At 49.6% G+C, this 15,808-nt stretch overlaps 1 protein-coding gene across 2 annotated transcripts in view; it reads right to left on the bottom strand.

Moving 5' to 3' along the window:
- XYLT1 (xylosyltransferase 1) overlaps positions 1 to 14,936 on the bottom strand; it is a 300,963-nt gene extending 286,027 nt beyond the window's left edge. For both annotated transcript variants that reach the window (XM_004441858.3, XM_087417020.1), the window contains exon 1: positions 14,541 to 14,936. In XM_004441858.3, the coding sequence (XP_004441915.3) occupies positions 14,541 to 14,885 (345 nt within the window). In that variant the 5' untranslated portion in view covers positions 14,886 to 14,936. The remainder of the gene's footprint in view (positions 1 to 14,540) is intronic.
- Positions 14,937 to 15,808: the final 872 nt, after the last annotated feature.

Below are 15,808 nucleotides of genomic sequence, written 5' to 3'. Positions count from 1 at the left end.
GCAAACCTGAAAGACGGGTGGATCCTAGGGAATCCTGACGCTCTTCTCCCAGCCTGTCAGTGTCCCTGCCTGTAAAAGTGGGACGGCAGATGGAAAGGGACCAGTGTCCAGGAGCTGATGCAGGACCCACGTTGCTAAACTACACTGACAACGCACACGAAGGCAGCTCCTTGGGGGGCATCTCTGAGCTCTGAGGCTGTGACCACGTACAACGCACGCAGGCCCTGAAGGGACATTCCAGCACGGTGTTTCAATGTAAAGTGGCACATGCTACTGTAGGCTGGAGATCTAATTGGGGACACAGAGCCGTATTCATCTGCTTCCCAGCAAGAAAACCAGAGCAGCGGGAGACAAACACAAGTCAATCAAGGCAGAAAGTGACATGGAAAAACCTCGCCTAATTCTGCCAGACCTGTTTTGCCGCATCAAGATAAGAGTCCTTTGGACAATGTGGCTTCGGTTTAAGAAATTAAATGATGGCACCAGTCCCAAAAGCGACTACAGCAGTTAGCATCAGGCACGTTCCCAACATCCTTGAAGGTACTGAGACGGAGGAACAGTAATCAATTTTGCAAGACTAACCACTTTTTGGAAAGTAAGCCTCATTCCAGAGTTTCATCACATGGAACAGTATCACTAAGCTTCACTCCCTGGTCTGAAAGGTAAGACTTCCAAATTAAAATACACTTGTCAAATAACATTTAAAACAACAACAGTGGTTAAATCAATTCCTCTCCCAGGTATATACCCAACAGGAACGTTTACAAAAAACAGGCACAAGACTGTTCACAGCAGCACTCTTTGTAATGGCCCCCTTCCCAGAGGCCCACAGACAGAATGGATATGTAGGTTGTGGTATATTCCACAGTGAAATACTATACAGCAATGTGAATGATCAATTACAATTACATGAAACAATACAGATACAGGGTCAGCAAGTTTTTTTGTAAAGGGCCAGACTGTAAATATCTCAGGCTTTGCGGGCCACATGATCTTTGTGGAGACTCTCAACTCTGTCATGATAGGGCAAGAGAAGCCATGGTCACTAGGTAAACAAATGGGCGAGGCTGTTTCAATAAAGCTTCATTTGCACACACTGAAATTAAAATTTCGTAAAATTTTCACGTCACAAAATATTGTTTTGATTTTTTCCCCGATCATTTAAAAAGGTGAAACCCATTCTTAGCTCACAAGCCACCTGAAAACAGACAACGGCCAGATTTGGCCCTCGGGCTGGAGTCTGCCAAACCCTGATATAATCTCATGTAATCAGTCTAATCTCACATGGTGCTAAGCAAAACAAACCAGGCACAAAGGAATACAGAGGCTGATTTCATGTCTAAAAAGGGGCAAAGGTAACCGAAGGGATCAGAAGTCATGACAAAGGTTACCCTTGGAGACATGGGGACTTGAAGTAGGAATTACAAAGGATCCTGGGGAGGCAGGGTGAGCCATAATGCTCTGGGCTCTGGATTTGGGTGCTGGTTACTGTGCATTCATGGTTTATGCACTTTTCTGTATGTCTGTTCTATTTCAAGCGAAATTTAGCAAGCTGTTAAATCAAGACAGGACCATTCAATCGGCTTCAACAATAGAAGTATAAAGAGTATCACAGCCAGCTCAGGAAATTAGCTAGGAATCCTTCACTATGGTCAGGTATTGGCCAATGCTAGAGTATTTAATAATAATTATAATATTTAATAATAAAAGGCAGACAAATCGTTTTTCCTCTAGCGGTTATTGCATTTGCTTCTAGGGTGAGATGCATTTCATGGTATAAGGGATGGTGCTCCCATTAGACTCTGGTCAGGTTGATTTCCTCAGTATTTGTGGGAAAAGATGGCGCTTGCCCGATTACCAGCTCCCCCTCGCATGGAAATCTGCCATCAATGAATACTGTTAACATAAACAGCATCTGGCCAAACACGTGGCCTTCAACCTGCAGCAAGACGTGCACTGGACCCACACAAAGCAGAAAGGCCAGGCCTGGCTTCCATTTGATTCCGAGAGAATATGCAGTTAATTATTTTTTCTCACAGTCAGCAGCTGAGTCTCACTGAAATCCATGCTTGTAATTATTGCAGTAATTATTATTTTAATACAAATCAGCAATGTATCAAAATATTACCCTGTAGACGCTACCTCGCTGCTGCAAGACTGCATAGACAGAGGGCGAATGCTGCCACCCCTGCCCTTCTGTGTGTGCGAGGATAGTGGGAACCTTGGGGAGGGGCCTTCCACTCCAGCCAGACTGCTGGCTTCACCAGTGCCCAAATCTACGGTCATTTTCATGCCTGTCCTCTTTAGAGAGGGAGTCATGTTCTGCATTTTACATCATGGTCTGACCTTGGGTGACCCATTCACTGCTGGGTCTCAGTGGTTCCATCCATGCAAGGGGCAAACGGTGCCAACCTTCTTGCAGAGCCATTCTGAAGAATTCCTAACCAGAATCACTTTGTTAAAACATTCCATGCAGCACACGGGGATCTGACACACAGGCCACAATGCCTGAGTCCAAACTCCAAGTCTTACTCTGTGACTTCAGGTAATTCCTTACTCGCTCTACAGCTCAGTTTCCTCATCTGTGAGTAGGAATAATAGCATCAGGTTGTCCTAATGATTAAATGAGATAATCCATGAGACGCCTGGCACAGAGTGGAAATTTAATAGATAATAGCAATTATTATTACTCTTATTATTATCATTAATTTGCGAGTTGTAAACTCAAATCCCAACAGTGGTCTTGCAGGTAACACAAATAAGCCAAGCAGAATGGCGAGCCCCCTGGCAAAGTGGAAAGTGGAGTCCCACGTAGAGGGGCAGCCACATCTTCTCCTCTCTCTCAAATTGTTATTTCTTTGGGACTACAGGCCAGAATTTCGATTTCTTTTCTTTTCTTTTTTTTTTTTTTGCTGATGAAGATTCGTCCAGCTAACATCTGTTGCCAATCTTCCTTGTTTTTTTTTTTCTTGCGGAAGATCAGCCTTGAGCTCACATCTGTGCCAATCCTCCTCTACTTTGTATGTGGGTCGCCACCACAGCACGGCTGATGAGTGGTGTAGGTCCACGCCCGGGATCCAAACCTGTGAACCCAGGCAGCTGAAGCTGAGTGCGTCAAACTCAACCACTAGGCCATGGGGCCAGCCCCCAAATTTTTTAACAGGAACTCCAAATTAGATTTTTATTTGAAATCACTGATTTTTAAATGATGGCCAGTAATTAAAAAAAATTTTTTAATTAAAAAAAAAAGATGAAGAAAAAAACAACTCTTTGCTCCCATGATTCCATCTCCAGCCCAGACCAGACCCAAAGAGAGCCAGGTGTACTTTGTCAGTACTTTCCGGGGTCCGTTTTAGTTGGGAGTTTATACCACCTGCTCACTCCAATAACGAGTTTGTTTTCTCCACGTGATTGTTTTTTTTTACCCTAAAAGAAAGCCAAAACAGCAGTCAGGCCCTCGACCTAAGAAGAGTTAAGAATCAAGTCCACGCCCATTGCAAACCGTCCAGTTTTTCCCTTCACACCCTCCCTGAGGTCATCTCCACCCTCTTCTCTGTCATCGCCTCATCTTCTAAACAAGAGGGAATCAGATGAACAATTCAAAAACTATTCCTCAAGAGGACCACGAGAAAAATCAGGGAATGAGGGCATTTTACATCAGCAATGGAATCTTCTGTGAAGCCTGATGACAAGCAAATGGGGTTCTCTGTTTGTATCTTTTATAACAGCTGCCCCTTCTGAGCTGGGGATGAAAGAGAGAGAGAGAGAGAGAGAGAATGAATAGGCTTTTATTTCAAGCAGAGCATCTGCAAAGCATGGCCCCACATTAAAAAATAAAACAGAAGACAGCCACTCGTCTGGGAAAACAAATATTTCCTACTACATCTCTAATTAATAAAGCCCCATTTCACAAGGAAAGAAGACAAAAACCCCAAAGAGAGGATGCTTAATGAGGTAACCACTGTATTACTTGACCCATCTAATCTGGTCTTAATACTATCCTTAAATAACGTATACATTAGCTCTCCATTACCAAAAACATTTGTTTATTTTATTAACGTGAGTCTGGTTTAGTGCTAAGACTTTGTGAAATTATCACGCCGTCCTTGGGCTCTGTTTTTATTGCTTCTTCCCTTGCTCATTACAAAATGACTAGTCATCTCCACTGCCCTTTTGAATTGCTGTTCGAGTTGTACTGTGGTTCTGTGGTCCTGGTTCTGAATAGGAGAGTCTCAGCTCAGGGGTAAGTTAATGTAGTCATTACGGGCTCATTTGGGGAAGCCTTCATCATGGCTAATTCCATGTCCTACACACGGGGGACCCAAGTACAGTCAATGTGCAGCGAATGCTCAGCATGAAGCCAAGAGATGCGCATGAAAGGTCAGATCCCAGTTCAGAAGACCGGCTTGGGGAGCCCCGTAACTGTAGGAGCAATGCAGACAGCACCAGAGAACATCAGAGAGGGCCCACAACGGGGACTTCCACTCAAACCAACCCAGAGCACAGTTCCTCAGCATGTCTAACTTTAATCTTTTCCACTTGAACTTCAGAACAAAACAGCACCACTGTTTACCCGAGAAGCAAGGTATCTTCCAACTGGTTAAGCTAACGTTGACCGAACCTTGGTCATTCCAGCATCTCCTTGACAGTCATTCACCATCCAAGTCAAGGTCAGGATTAGGATCAGAATTAGGGTTTGGTACTATTACTTATACATTTTCATTACGTTAAGTAACTTCTTATATTTAAATTTCACTTTCTCCACATGCTAGGCAATAAGAGCTCTGAAGCTATCATTTTGACTAGTTATATTTATATATTTCCCCTAACGAACATTTAAAGAAATACACAGCTATTACAATTTTTAAAAATATTCACCCAAGAAGAGGGGAGGGGTGCATCTGGTCTTGGATGTCCTGAGTCTTGGTCTGGCTGTGGGTTACTTGCGTGTGTTGTTTGCAAAAATTCATCGAGCTGTACGTTTAGAAGAATGTGCACTTTGGTATATATAGTACGTTTCGGTTAAAAAAAAAAAAATCTAGGGGGCCGGCCCAGTGGCGTAGTGGTTGAGTTGGCACGCTCTGCTCCGGCGGCCCGGGGTTCGCGGGTTCGGATCCCGGGCGCAGATCTGCGTGCCGCTCATCAAGTCATGCTGTGGCAGCATCCCACAAACAAGAGAGAGGAAGATGGGCACAGCTGTTAGCTCAGGGCTAACCTTCCTCAGCAAAAAAAAAAAAAAAAAAAAAAAAGCATCTAAAAGACTATGTGCAAAATTTAACAACTGAATAAATTTTGTACAGATATGAATAGAAACTCTTTAGTAAAAGCTGCAATAATAAAGACCATTTGCCTATGTAGCACCTTCAATCACTGGCGTGTCAGAATTGGGGTGTGTACCACACTTGGGATTCCGGGGGTCAGGCTGGAGCTACTCTGGCAAAAGGTGTCCATCCAAAATAAGTCCTCAACAAAAAATAAATAAAATTAATCCACCCCATCCAAAATAAATCCTCACCCACAGCCTCTTATTTTGTCTCAGCACCCCAACTGTTTCCATCCTTGTGCTTGTAACTATATAACTTTTTAAAATGTTCCTGTTTGCTTTGTTTGGGGGTCATCCTGCCCCCAAGACCATAAACCTGCTGAGGGCAGGGGCGCAGCCGTCTCTCCCGTACTTGCACAATGTCTGGCACACAGCAAGCTCTCAAGCACTATCTGTTGAATCAATGGGCAGAGATGGGTTGGTGGGAAACCTCTAGTGGATTTCACTCATTCATTCGCTCCTTGTCCCCCAGGGATTACAAGACGATGTGAGGGAGCACAGCCCATTGGTGTGAACGCCCTCACATCCTTCTGCTCTAAGATGGGACCTCATCTCACACTCATACAGGGTCTTCTGAGCCTCAAAGCGCTTTCTCATATAGTTACCTAATTAGATCCTCACAACCTAGTGAGGGGGGTGGGCTTATTAGCATCATCTCCCAGGAGTGTCAAAAAGACACAAGGAGATGAAAGTCACAGCTCATCCCTGACAGAGTCGCAACCCAAGCCAAGGTGCTCCGGAATGTTCCACTTCACCTGCCCCCGCCAGCTGACAACTCTCAAGGTCCCAACACGTTATTGGGGGACAAGGTTGTGGGGAGCACAGAAAAGGGAAGGCAGACGGTTCAAAATAGCATATTACATTTACCCCCAACAAAGGGGAAACCAGTTTACCAAATTGTAGAATGCAGGATTCTATTTTTGCTGAGGACAATGGCTTCGCAGTGGCCTAACGCTTCTAAGACTTTGCATATTCTGGGTATACACCAACAGGGAAGGAGGAAGGAAACCTCCGCCGTGCCCAGGGGAAGGCAAAGGCAGCGGAGGAAAATAAGTGCTGTGAACAAACCACACGGGGATAATTGAAAGGTGACCACAGATACTTATTTTTAGCTCGACACAGTGAACGCGGAGACCTTCCGATCAGAGGTTGCAAACTCGACAGTTTAAAGGGGCCAGTCAGGTATCACAGTGAAAGAAGAGATCTTGGGGGGCTCTTGGGAGCCTGGAGGGTCTTGAGGAAGCCCCCCTTCAGCTTGGCCAGTTGAAAACAAGAAAGAACGTGCGCCCAATGCTGCCAGATCTTGTGACTTTTTAAAGGCATTCCAAAATTCCACACTCTTATAGCAAATCCTAATCCTTAAATTTCAGTGCCTTAGTATTTTAACATACCGTGTGAACCAAACAAAACCTACCCATGGGCCATGAATGTGAGGGCCTCTCTTGCAAACATCTCTCATGATGACGCTGTATCAGGAAGGAAGATGGCAGCACTGACCATGGGCCAGAGAGCCATGCCGAATCACCAGGCCTTCCAGGTTGGTGCCGGCATGGCTCTTGCATTGCAAATGAGGAAACTGAGCCCCTGAGAGGTGACATAACGTGTCCAGGTCACACAGATACGAACGGCCAAGCTCGGCTATGAACCCCTGGCGTCAGGGCACTGCCCCCACCCCATCCTAAACATCACATGACAAGCCTCCCAGGCCCCGCAGCACCTGACCACCTGCTCAACTTGCAAACCTGGGGCAGCTCAATGCTCATCTCTGGGCTCCTTAGTCAGCTATAAGAAGAGCTTGAACCCCATGAGTGGAGCAGTCTAGGCCTCATGTCTGGCAGTTTGGGGTTTCCAAAGGGCCCTGAATCACATAATCCTGGCCCCCACCTGTCCAGAGGACAGCTTCGTCTTGTGTCCGAGAGGCCACCATGGGGAAGGGGATCAGCAATGAACTGGGCTAGGGCATGGGAGGAACAGCTGTTGATAGGCCATTTATCAGCAGTGGCCCTAACCCTTGCCTGCTGGACTGGTTCTCCCCAACGGCAGGGAGCACACCTGTCCTGTTCACAAAGGCAGTTCCAGTGCTGGGCACAGTGCCTGGCATGCTCTAACTGTTGGAGTGGAGGATGGGTGGGTGGACAGATGAACCCATGCTTGCATAGATAGATGGCTGCACACATGCACACCTGCATAGACAGATGGATGCATGTATGCACAGTTAGATGGATGCATGGGTAGATGCAAGCATGCATGAATGGATGGGAGGGAGGGGAGCGAGGGAGGGACAAAGGACTTACTGACTCTGAATTGGGTCAAAACTAAGAACCCAGTCTTTGGAGTCACCACCAACCTTCAATTCCTAGTCTGGCCACTTCTCAGCTGTTTAACTTTCATCCAATTTATTGCCTTAATTTTTATTATTTATAATCAGTAAAACAGAGATGAGACTAATAGCCATTAATTTGCAGGATGTTGTAAGGATTCAATAAGATCTCGTCTTTTCAGTACTTCCACAGTGTCTAGTGCAAGGTAAACACTCAACGCAGAGAAATGCTCATCCCCTCACCATCATCATTAGTACACAGTTACAACGTCTGTACCCCTTGGCTAGGGGACCTTTGCACCAATCTCTCTGCCCCGTAAACTCGACTCTTGTGGGTTTAAACAACGTGCCTCGAGGCCAAGGATTACAGCAAGGGATTCCCTGGGAGGAGAAATGCTTGTCATTAGCATCCAGGGACACATTAGCCTGGATTAGATGCCCAGATAAGCCAGCAGTCACCTGGCTGGGACACACCAGACCCGGGACAGAACAAATCTATTTTAGTTGCCCTCAGAGGGCCCTGAAGAGGGAGATCGTCCCCCAGAAAAAGACTTTAGAATGGCCTTAGGGTGCCATCCCTTCCCCATCTGGCTAGGTGTCTGGGTCCCAGGCCCTGAGACTAATAATGCCAGTATCCCCGCTCCCTATAGCGTTGAAGGGGTTAAGATGACACACAGGCCCGGCCCCTGGCCCTGCCACCTTCTTTGTAAAGTCTCTGGCTTCCAGTGGGGGAGGGGGCACCGCGACCACAAGGATCAGAGGCACACAACCTGATGAGTATCTGTGGGCAAACGGGTCGTTTCTGTTGCAGGCGGAAGGAAGGAAGTGCCCACAAGACAACCAGGCTGCGTGTTCTTCGAGATACCTAGCTGCCTCGCCAGGCTCTTGGGGCAAGTCGTGGGCTCCTCCAGAGAGAACCATAGAGCGGTTCAGCCGGGTGAGCTGAGCAGCAGGAAGCTGGCCGCTGATGAATGAAAGGCTGTCTCCACCGGCCAAGGAACCTTGCATGTTACCCTCTCCCCCTCCTCCCCTGGCTAGGGGGAGCTGAATTCAAAACTCCTTCCTCCTGCCCATCATCCCCGGTGGGCACGATGCATATTTCACTCTAGGGTGACACCATCTTTTCCAGAACCATAAAATGTCCTTGGGGCTGGGCATTACGACCAAATCAATCACCCATGTGCCTCCTTAAACGAGTTCTGTGGTTCCAAGGCGGGGACTTCCACAAGACACTTATAAGAGAGGGGCTGTAGAGCAGAGCAGTTAAGAGCACGGACAGCCCAGGTTCAAACCCCGGCTCTGCCATTCAGAACCGTGGACCCTGGGAAGGATGCTTAGGCTCCCAATACCTCGGCTTCCTCACGTACGATGAGGGTTACATGAGTTAACATTTGTGAAACACCTCGAACAGGGCCTGGCGAGACATGAGCATCATGACTGTTGCGACCCGCCCTGCAGGAGTAAATGAGTTAATACATACAAAGGACTTAAAACAGTGCCTGAAACATCATAACTGCCATCTCGGTATTATTATTATTATTATTATTATCCTTCTATTTGTCTCATTAGTTAGGGGTCTGACTCAATGAAAACTGCCTATCTGCTCCTTCTCTAGGGTTAGCACCTTTTTAGGAATCTGCAACAAGAAGTGAGAAAAGTGGTATAAAGATTTTCAGGAATGATTTGGCTGCATTTAGGGTTTTTCAAAGAATTACACAGACAAGGCACTCAGAAATCAATTGGACTGGGGCAGGCCTGGGTCTGGATCTCAGGTCTGCTATTCCTCAGGATGGTAATCTTAGGGAGCAAGCTGCTTCAGCTCTCTGGGTCTCAGTTTCCTCATCTGTGACATGGGGACAGCAACAGTCCTATCGCACAGAGTCAGGAAGACTCACTGAGACAGAGAGGTAATGTTTGCAAAGCCCTCATTATTCCTGCCACATAACTGGCACTCATAAGGCTGGCAATTTCTAGCCTGGTGTCCTTGGCTTCAATTTCCTATGAGTTGGGTAACTCCTTCTTACACCTTGAATTATTATTTTTTTTTGGTGAGCGTTTAATAATAGAATGTACGCAAAACTCCTAAAGTTTGCTTGGCATACAGCTGGCGCTCAATAAATGTTATTACTCCTTCCTCGAGCACATTCCATCCTGCTCTGAGGCTGGCACACACAGAAGGGGCTGGATGCATTCGACCGTCTTGGATTTCACTCAAACTCTACTTTGCGTAAATGCATAATTGGACAAAATTGCTTATTTTCAAACATACTAAGAATTTCTTTTTAAGAACAACAGCTCACATTTGAGCATTTCTTATGTGCCAGGCACAAATCGGTTCACACGTATTATTACATTTCTTTCTCACACAACCCTATGAGGTCACCCCAATTTACAGAGGAACAAAATTAGAATGACTTGCCCAAGATCAGGGAGATGGCAAACAGCAGAGCCAGAATTGGAACTCAGGTGTGTCAGACTCCAGGATACGTAATGGAGGTCTCTTTCATTTGCGCTGGGGCCTGGCACACGGTCTCCTGTGACTTCTTCTCCTGTACCCACACCCCTTCCTTTGAACTTGGGTTTTGTTGGGATGGAGTTTGTGTTTTATTTACTTTTTATTTTCCCCAAAGAATTTCCTCTTTGTTTCTGATAGACGGAGACCAGGGTCAATAGAAAGGAGGAGAAGCAAAAGAAAAAAAAGGGGGAGTTATCATAAGTGACAACTCTTAGGGCAGCATTAACCAAAAGATAGAGACGCAGTCAGCCCTTACCCATGCCATCCTGTTATGTGGGCACTGTGCATTTCAGCCTTTCTGCAGGGAGATTTATGGCCCCACCAGTTATAAATAGCTCTGGGTAGGAGGGCAGACCTTTACCACAAAGATATCCTTAAGTATATTTTGTTTTCTGAGGAAAATACACACACACACACACACGGATGTCAGGTATCTGGTCTAGCTCAAGACACCAAATTTTCTTTTCTATTAAGACCATGGATCAAAGCTGAAAAAACCCCAGCAAACAGGAACTTTTGCCTTGGCTTCTTATTTGCAAAATAGCAAGCATTTGCCACTCAACCTTCCGGAAGATTAAAAAAAAAATCTGACAAACTAGAGAGAATGTCTAAAGTGTAATAAGACTGGAAGGAAAGTGAATATATATATATATATATATACACACACACACACACACAAAATTTATATACATATATATAAAATTACATATATATACCTATGCATATTTCTACTTTTATTTATCTATTTTATTTAACATTTTCCAGTATATGATTAAGCAGATGGCAACATCTGCAGTAAGATAAATATTGTTCAATGATGCATATTTCTGTACACAAAGTGTAATGCATTGCAGAAGCAAAATAAAACTCCATTGAGGGTGTAAAAAAAACGAACCATCAATAAAATACCCTCTGTTCTCTCGGGTCTCAAAACATTTGGATAGAAAGAAAAGCTATGCCTCTGAGCCTGTTAGAACCAGAGGCAATCTGGATACAGTGAACCAATTTTTCAAAGTCACTGCCGATGTCTGAAAAAGTCCTGAGTTATCTGAGTAATGTGAAGTATGAGGAATTTCTGCCGAAAAATCAACATTTCAAAGGAGTCAGACAGTACAGAAACACTATTCTACTTTATGTGTGTGTGTGTTTGTGTGTAAGGGCAGTAGAAACTTAGGTTTCTTAAATGAAACTCACTAAGATCAGTTTATTTAAGGGCACAAGCAATAAGTACAAGGAGTTCAAGCGGATCAATGAACATTCGTTACATTAACACACATAGCTCTCTTTCATTTTCTTCAAAATCTTATTCAGAACCTGTGCTGTGATCTTTTTGACGCCCTCCCCAATGTTTCCCCTCCCTTTATAAGTGAGCCCATCGGTTTCTTAAATTCAGAGATGACAGCACAATCCACAGCTTACTGGATACCCAATGAAAGAACCAGTGTCACAGCCACAAAACGCATCTGCAATCCACCCAATAATTCTAATATTTTAAGAGCTTTGAAAGAGGCTGAGAGGAAAAGGGGAGCTTGCAAATCTTTTATGGATCTGCCCATCTTGCCTTCATCCTCATGCTCTCTGACTCCGGCTTGAGAAACTGGGTGTTTCTTCTTGGCTTCTTAAAATGCAGCAAAAATACAATCAGGTCCTTCCACTGGGATGCAGCTCCCCAAACACAAAAGGAGCTAGCGCAGAAGCCTTGGGAGGGTGGGCACAAGGAAGCAGCGAGGTCTGGTTTGGAAAATGCTCTGTACACAATGCCCGCCTGACACTCTGGGACACACCCACCACTGCCACCAGGGCCACAGATTCCCTTTGCATGCGAGAACCACAACTGCCTACTCCACCCCACTCCCGCCCGCAACAGAGCACACAGACGAAGCATCATCTTCCAGGCACGTACCTGACCAGCGCTTTACGAGAGCCATGTGGAAAATCACAGGGAAGCTTTCTGTAATGTCCCACTCCTGAATCTCCCTCCAAAGCATCATGCCGGCAGCCCTCCCCCCCCACCAGGGTCTGCAAACAAACCACCTGTTGCAGGGGCTTCAGTGGCTTGCAAAATGGTCTGGTCCTCTCTGAGCCTGCAACCCAAGCTCAGGCGACACCAGACTTTGGGAACAGCCTGCCCCCTTCTGGTCTCCTTGAGCTCCGTGGAAGGACAGGGGCTGGGTGGGCACAGCTAGAGGAGGACAGACCCCTACTCTTACCCAGCATGTCTGCGCTGTGATTTCAGGATCTAGCAGAGCAGAGGGGTAGATGTGGGGCGAGGGAAAAGAGAGGAGTCGGACAAGCAGATAAAATAAAATACAAATCCAGGAGAGACAACAGTGAACAGCAGCACGGTAGACAACCACAAAGAAGGGACGCCGATAGACAAAAGAAAAAATTCCTAGCGTATGTCTATATCGGAAGGTAAAGAAATGGAGACAGTGGGAGATGCGGGTGGGGGGACAGTTAACTGAACCTGAACATTACGAAAGCAGAGTTTCAGGAAGGCAAAGCAACTCTGTGACTGGACCTGGAACTCCAACAAGAATACAAAAGGAAAAATGGCTTGCTCCCACCCACGTTCCCAATTGCAAACCTCTCTGTGGCTGAGCTGGGAGGTGAGAGAATAAGACACTGAACTGAACGCACACAGAGGGAGTGTGGACAGAGTACTCAAAATGCCAGGGACTCAGGAAGAAATCAGCCAGCCAGGCCTCCTTCCTTCTCCACTTGTTTCAACAGGTGGAATCTGCACCCAAAAGGCACCTCCTGACGCCCGTCTGAAGCCCAGATGCAAAGGATACGGTAAGTCCCATGCCCCCCATGTCCACCCTATGTGTTCCCACACTGGATCAGCAGCGCATGTCCCACCCCCCAGTAGGGCTCCAAATCCAGAAAGAACTTCTAATTGCATTTCTGCCCCCACACATCACTATCCATTCCAGGAGTTCAAAGGCATGTCTGGGAGTACCCTTTGCTATGAATAAGAGGCCGCAGGACTTTGGGAATGTTCTAGTTCTCCATTAGGAATCTCACTCCACTCTCCTCCCCACAAAGGGGGGAAAGACGTCTCCCCACTACCCACACAGACCAGCCAGCAACGTGAAATGCCATCAAATCACGTCTTGGGGCTGGCTCAGCCCACAGGCACAAAGAGTCGTACTCCGGCAACCCGGTGACTCCAAAGAACTTGAGCAGATCAAAAAGCATCACGCTGTGTCCGAAGGCAGCCTTCAGTGAGGGCTCCCAAAGTGACAAGTGACAGACACATGCATTCAGTGCCTAAGGATCCTAAAACTACCCCCTGGTGTCTAATGTCCCCCAAGGGTTGGGAGAATCCCTATAGGCAAGCGGTATAATGAAGACACAGACAGATACTCAGCACATCATTATGCCTTAAGACAGACACTCATATCACAGAGTGCTGAGACCCTGGCCCAGCGCTGGGGACTGTGACCTCCTGTCCTGTGTGCTCCTAGCTCAGTGGGCTCAGCAAGGCCGCCCAAAGAAGGTGTGAAAAGCATCCCTGGAGAAGTTGGGGACAGGAAGACACCCAGATGGCCCCAGATCTATGGAAGGAACAGTTTCAGAGCCCAGACTGTTCACACCAAAGAAGGGCAAAGAAAACCCACAGGAGCCAAAGTCGTGATGGTGTGGTCAGACACACAGCTGGTGACAGGAATCAGCTACACACAAGACAGAGAGCCAGAGACAACCAACGAGGAGAAGGGTAAAGAAAGTCGGAGAGGGCACCGGGAGAGGGCAAGGTTAGAGATGTCTCGAGAAGGTAGAACAGGAGACCGCAGACATCCAGGGATGGGTGACCTGAGACCCAAAGTAAGACTAGGCACCCAAGACTGAGTCTTGATTCAGGGACACGGTTGGAGACTTGGGACACCGATCCCAGACCCCCTCTGAGGCCAAGCAAAGACAACCAGGCTGCAAGCAAGGGACGGAGTTGTCTGCACCTGGGTCGGCGAAAACCAGAGATGCTGCGAGCACCACCCATGAGCAGCGGCCGAGGATGCCCGGCGCGATCCACGCACTCAGACAGGGAGCGAGCCACCGGCAGCCACATGCATGGAGCAAGTCAGGGCGCCAGCAAGAGTGAGGGGCAACAGGAACCCAGCCTCCCCCAGAGCGCCTCCTCCGGAGATAACTTCCCCAGACCCCAAGGGGGCAGTCCTCAGAGTGGGGATGGGGCAGCCCACCGCCCCTGAGCCTTGGCAGGGACCCCACCCCGGCTTCCGGGGGAAGAGATGCGGAGCCAGCAGGCTTGGGGAGTCCCAGTCTGGAGACTGGGGTTCAAGGGCTGGGGGGCGTGGGGTCTGGGCTGCCTCCCTCCTACCCGCCTCCCTCCCTGCAGGACGCGAGCCGACAGGGCATCTTACCAGCGCCCGCGCGGGCAGTGCCCCCCGGCTGGCCGGCCGCTGCGCCCGGGGCTCTCCGGGGCCGCCTCCCCGCGCGCGCGCCGGGGGCCCCCGTCCTCCGCCGCCGCCTCCTCGGGCTGCAGCCGGCTCGGCGGGCAGGTCGCGGCGCTCGCGGCGCGGGGCCGGGGCTGGGGGCGGCTGCTCCGCGCCTCCGGCCGCCGCGCCCCCGCGGCGCTCGCCGGCCCCGGAGGCGAGGCTGCTGAAATTCCACACGACCAGCGTCTGCAGCAGCAGCACGGTGAGCGCCGCGAGCAGCGCCGAGCGCGAGCGCCGGGCCAGCCTCCGGGCGCACGGCGCCGCCACCATCTTCGGAGCGCGGCGGGCGAGCGGGGCGCGGGGACCCCGGCGCTCCGGGCCGCCCCCGCGCTCCCCGCGCCTCCCGCGGCCGCCGGCTGCCGCTCGGCTCCCGCTCCGCCGCCGCCGCCGCCTCGGCTCGCCGCTGCTCCTCCTCCGCCGCCGCCGCCGCCGCCACCGCCGCGGCGCGGAGTTTTCAGACGGGCAGGGACCCGGACGTCACCAGGAGGAGGGGAAGGCGGGAGGCGGGGGCGCGAGCCCGCGGAGGGGCGCCGGGCGCGCGCGCGGGGAGGGCGCGCGGGGACGGGGGTGCCTGCCCGCGGGGCTCCCCTCCCCACACCCTCTCCCGGGGCCGGGGGGCCGGCTGACCGCGAAGGGGCCGAGGGGACGCGGGCCGGGGTGGCGCGGGGCGGGGCCTGGGGGCGGAGCGACGGAGGAGAAAGGAGGAGGGAAGGGAAGGGGGTGGGGGCCGGCAGAGAGGACAGACACCCCAAGGCAGGAGCGGGAGTAGGTGGGGGGAAGGGGGACAGTTCCCGCGACAGAGAAAACGAGGCACAGGCAGAAAAACGGGGGGAGCTCTGGCGGAGGGTGGGCCCGCTCAGGACCGAGGGGAGGTCAGGAGGATCTGGGGGTCCTGAGCTCCCGCCTTCCATGTGGAAGCAAGCACGAGGCGCGGAGTGGAGCCGGCTCCCCGCCCCGGAGTGTGCGGGCCGGGGGTCTTCCAGGGGCACAAAGACTGCTGGGCGGGTGGAGACGTGAGAAACGGTTCAGGAGTGTCAGGGCCACCGAAGGGTCTCACGCAGCCTGGATCCCTGGCTTGAAGGGGCGGGGAGGAGGCTATGGAGGAGTCTCTGTGAGTGACTCCTGAATCACAGCCCACCCCCTAGTGCCAACGATGTACTAAGCGCTTCACTGAGTCACTTCTCTGGTCCCTA

Source organism: Ceratotherium simum, chromosome 26, assembly GCF_057802395.1.
Source record: "Ceratotherium simum simum isolate JZ-2026a chromosome 26, ASM5780239v1, whole genome shotgun sequence".
NCBI classification, from domain to species: domain Eukaryota; kingdom Metazoa; phylum Chordata; class Mammalia; order Perissodactyla; family Rhinocerotidae; genus Ceratotherium; species Ceratotherium simum.
Note: the sequence above shows the minus strand (reverse complement) of the source record. Positions and strands in the feature narration are given on the sequence as shown.